At 66.9% G+C, this 4,243-nt stretch overlaps 1 protein-coding gene across 1 annotated transcript in view; it reads right to left on the bottom strand.

Moving 5' to 3' along the window:
- Positions 1–4,243, bottom strand: part of LOC114071711 (GAS2-like protein 1) — a 13,707-nt gene that overhangs the window by 3,303 nt on the left and 6,161 nt on the right. The window contains exons 5-8 of the mRNA XM_027909563.1: positions 3,723–4,243; positions 1,320–1,427; positions 1,060–1,156; positions 138–432 (exon numbers count right to left, since the gene is read on the bottom strand). Coding sequence (XP_027765364.1) covers positions 138–432; positions 1,060–1,156; positions 1,320–1,427; positions 3,723–4,243 — 1,021 coding nt within the window. The remainder of the gene's footprint in view (positions 1–137; positions 433–1,059; positions 1,157–1,319; positions 1,428–3,722) is intronic.

A 4,243-nucleotide genomic window follows, 5' to 3' on the forward strand; every position in this document is an offset into this window, starting at 1 on the left:
CATTCCCCCCTCATCGCCTCCCAATTTCCCCCTTCATTGCCCCCCATTAACACCCCATTCCCCCTCATTCCCTCCCCCGTGGCCGAGCACTAGCGGTGGGCTGGGGGCTGTGTTTTGGGGTCCCGGGGGTGCCGTACCTGGCCGTGCCGGTCCCGCGGGGCTCCGCGGGGTTGCGGGAGGGGCTGTTGGAGCCGGACGGGGGGGCCGCCCCGCCCCGGGGGGGCAAACACTCCTGCCTGGGCGGCTTCGGGGGGTCCCCGGCCCCCCTGGGCTGGTGGCCCCGCTCGGTCCTGCCGTGGCCACTGTCCCCCCCGGCGGGGGGGGGCCCGGCGGGGCGGGGGCGCCGGGGGGTGCTGGGGCTGGAGGCGCGGGACGAGGGGGCTGCTTTTTGGGGGGACATGCCCGGGGGACGGGGCTGGGGCAGGCGGTGAGCTGGAACGGAGAGGGGGGAGCTCAGGGGAGGCAGCCCTCAGCACCCTCCCTTAGCACCCCCTTCAACAACCCCCACCCCAGCACCGCCCCCCTCACACCCGGCGCTATCCCAGGATGTGGGTGAACATCTCGGGAATTAATTTGGGCAACCCTCCCACACACACACGTATCCCGCCCCCTTTTTCCCCCCTTCAGCTGGATCAGCACCCTGAGGAGCTCAGCTCCAGGGAATGGAGCCCCACAGGGAACCAGGGAATGGGGCCCCCCACGGAACAGAGCCCCAGGGAGAGCCGTGGAATGGGGCCACAAAGAGAGCCAAGGAATGGAGACCCATGGAGAACTAGGGAATGGAGAACCATGGAGAACTAGGGAATGGAGACCCACGGAGAATCAGGGAATGGAGACCCACGGAACAGAACCCCATGGAGGAGCAGGGAAAAAAGCCCCATGGAAAGCCAAGGAACAGAGCCCCACAGAGAGCCAGGAAATGGGGTCCCATGAAGAACCAAGGAATGGGGCCCCAAGGAGAGCCAGGGAATGGGGCCCCATGGAGAACAAGGACGGGCAGACCGTGCCAAGGCAGGGGGCATGGGGTGGGTGTGTCTGTGGGGTCCCGGGGGCACTCACAGAGAGCAGCACAGCGACACGGGTCGTGCTTGTCCAGGTAATGTTCCAGTGTGTCCCAGCCGCCACCAACACGCACCATGACGTGGCTCCTCAGCACCTGGGGGGCACCCCACTGTCACCCTGCCCGTCCCACCCCCTCTGAGGGACCCACAGAGCCACCGACAGGACCCCGAGGCGGGCAGGGAATCCAGCTCAGGGCCCCTCAGGATGGGGGGAGGAGGGAGGGGGGACAATGGGGTGGGGGCCGTGGTGGTTCTTACTCGGACGAAGATGAGCGTGTTGGAGTCTCCCACTTTGTACTTCCCCTCGGACACCTTGACCATGGGGAATTGCGAGGGGCAGGAGCAGCAGCCCAGGATCTCCCGCACCTGCGGGCACACAGGGAAGGGGTCGGTGGGGCGTGGACCCCCCCGCTATAGGGCGGGCTCACTATAGGGCTGGGCTCCCGGATCGGGGTTGACTCTCCCCCTCCCCCCCCCAGCTATAGGGCGGTCCCACTATAGGGCCGGCCCCCGGCCCAGCACACGGAGGGGCTCCGTGGACCCGTCTGGGAGCCGGCTGTGTCCCCCCGGGATAGCAGCTCCCCCCTCCCACCCCTGGGAAGCACCTGGGTGGGCTCGGGTGGTGGTGGGGGGAAAGCAGCTCCAAGTGTTGGGGGGCACCCACAGCACCCCTGGGGGGCTTCCCATGGCCGGGCACCCCCTGGCAGGCTGAGAACGGGCACAACTCCCTTCACGTAGGAACAAAACCCCCCCCACCCCGACCCCACTAATCCCCAAACCGTGGGGCGGGACCCACATCCACCAGCAGAAACGGGGTAAATCCCGGGTTGCTTTTTTTTTGCCTGCCCCTAAAGCTGAACATCCCTCGGGGGTCCAGGGGGAGTGGAAGGATGTGGGGGGCCGGGCAGGGCACCCCCAAGGCCGGGCAGCGCCCGGTGCCAGCTGCCGGCCCGATCTGCCGGGCTGACGTCAGGGATTAGGCCGGGAGCCACGAGGGGACGTGGGGACATGGCCACGTCCTGCCCCGGCGGTCACAGCCCCGCCCCGAAATTTGGGGGTATTTTAATAATTAACTCCTCCGTTTTGTTTTTTTTGGGGGGGGAGGGGAGGAAGGGTTGTTCTTGCCGTTGTGCCCATCACGGGGGGCACTCGCGGGGGGCACTCGCAGGACGTGAGTTCAGGTTCCCACGCGGGTGACAAGGACAGCCCCAAACTGGGGAAACTGAGGCACGGAGCGGGGGGAGTGGGGGGGCAGAGAGGGGGGTCCTGACCCTGCTCCCCCACCCCGGGGAGGGCACCTGAGCACCGGCGGGGCCGGATCCTGCTCCCCGAGGCTCCTCCCCGGCTCCAGCACTGCCCATAAAAGCCGATGGTGAGGAATTACGCAGCCCGGAAAAATGCAGCGGGGGTTGGCACCGCCCGGCCAGGGGGGCTTGGGGGGGCAACAGCGACAGGGGGGGACAGCGAGGGGGGGGAAACAGCGAGGGGGGAGCCCCCCGCCCCCCCCCTCCCGCTTTGCAGCGGCACTGGGGGGAGGGCGGTGCAGGATGCTCTTTAATGAGGGACTTAATGAGGAATTGGGGTTTCAATTAAAAAAACGGCTTTGGGCTTAGGGAGTCAGGGCAGGGCAGAGCCCCCCTGTGTCCCCCCCAGCCCCGGATTAATCTGCTGTCCCGGATCCTGCACCCAGCCCAGCTTTAATCCCTCCTGAGCTCCCGGTCCCAAGGAGGGGGGGGGGTGTCCCCCAAATTGTGACACCCCAAATTGTCCCCCCATGTCCCCATTTCCATCCCCGGGGACACCGGCCCCAAGGCGGTGGGAGCAGGAGGAGGAGGAGCAGGTTCTGGGCCCCCCCACCATGGGGGGAGGTGGCAGAGGCACAGGTGGCACCAGTGTCCCTCCTGGGATTCTGGTGATGGTCACCAAAATAACCCCTCCTGGAGTCAGGGGGCTCCCTGGGAGGCTGGGTGGAATGGAGAGGGGCTCCCATGGCCACGGAGGGCTGGGATGGGTGCATGGAGAACACCCTGTGGACCACAGAGCACCCTGTTTGTTGGGTGGGCAGAAAGGACCTCCCATGGACCACAGAGACGGGAGGGACCTCCCAGAGATCATAGAGAGGGGTGGCACCTCCCATGGGCCACAGAGCACCCCGTTGGGTGGACAGAGAGGACCTCCGGGGGGCCACAGAGATGGGGGGACCTCCTATGGACCACAGAGCACCCTGGTGGGTGGGCAGGGATGACCTCCCAGAGACCACAGAGACAGAAGGGGACCTCCTGGGGGCCACAAAGACATGTGGGACCTCTCATGGACCGTAGAGACGGACGGGACTTCCCACGGACCACAGAGCACCCCCTGGGTGGACAGACAGGACCTCCCACAGACCACACAGACAGGGGACCACAGAGACCAGTGGGATCTCCCACGGACCACAGAGCACCCACTGCATTGGGTGGGCAGACAGGACCTCCCAGACACCACAGAGCACCGGTTGGGTGGGCAGACAGGACCTCCCACGGACCACAGAGACAGACAGGACCTCCCGGGGAGCACAGAGCGCCCGCTGGGTGGGCAGAGGGGCCCTGGCGGTGCCCGGGGCCGGGTGGCCGCCGAGGCCCTCACCCAGGCACAGGGCTCCCAGGGGAGCGCGTGTCTCACCAGCTCGTCCAGGTTCTTGAGGTCGCAGAGGGTGATGGGCCGGGCCCGGCTGGGGAAGGCGCCCGCCTGGGGGTCCCGGCTCTCCCGGCGCGTGCCCAGCGCGCCGTCGCCCATTTGGTCCCTCATCTCCTCCTCGATCTCCTCCTCCATCTGGATCAGCATGGGCGCCAGCATCCCGAACTTGGAGCCCCTCCTGGCCACCTCCAGCAGGCAGAGGACGAAGTTCTTCTCGTTCTTCTTCAGCACCAAGTCGTTGGTCTCAAACATGAGGACGTCCTGGATGCCCAGGTCCTGCCGGCACCACTGGATGAAGTTGGAGACGTTATCCCTGGCGATGAAGGAGCCGGGCACCACGTTCTTGGCCTGGAAGACCACCTCGTTCTGGGGCACCCGCATGCGGGCGGCCGCCTCCGGGTGCCGCTCCTGGAAGTCCAGGGCGGTGCGGTTGACGTTGTTGGCGTGGCGGCAGAGGTGACAGCCCGTCTCCAGGCTCTCCAGGAAGGTGTCCACCTGGATGTCCA

The sequence above is a fragment of the Empidonax traillii genome, unplaced genomic scaffold (assembly GCF_003031625.1).
Source record: "Empidonax traillii isolate 1590-97213 ecotype Southwest subspecies unplaced genomic scaffold, ASM303162v1 scaffold2220:size58178, whole genome shotgun sequence".
Lineage (NCBI taxonomy): Eukaryota > Metazoa > Chordata > Aves > Passeriformes > Tyrannidae > Empidonax > Empidonax traillii.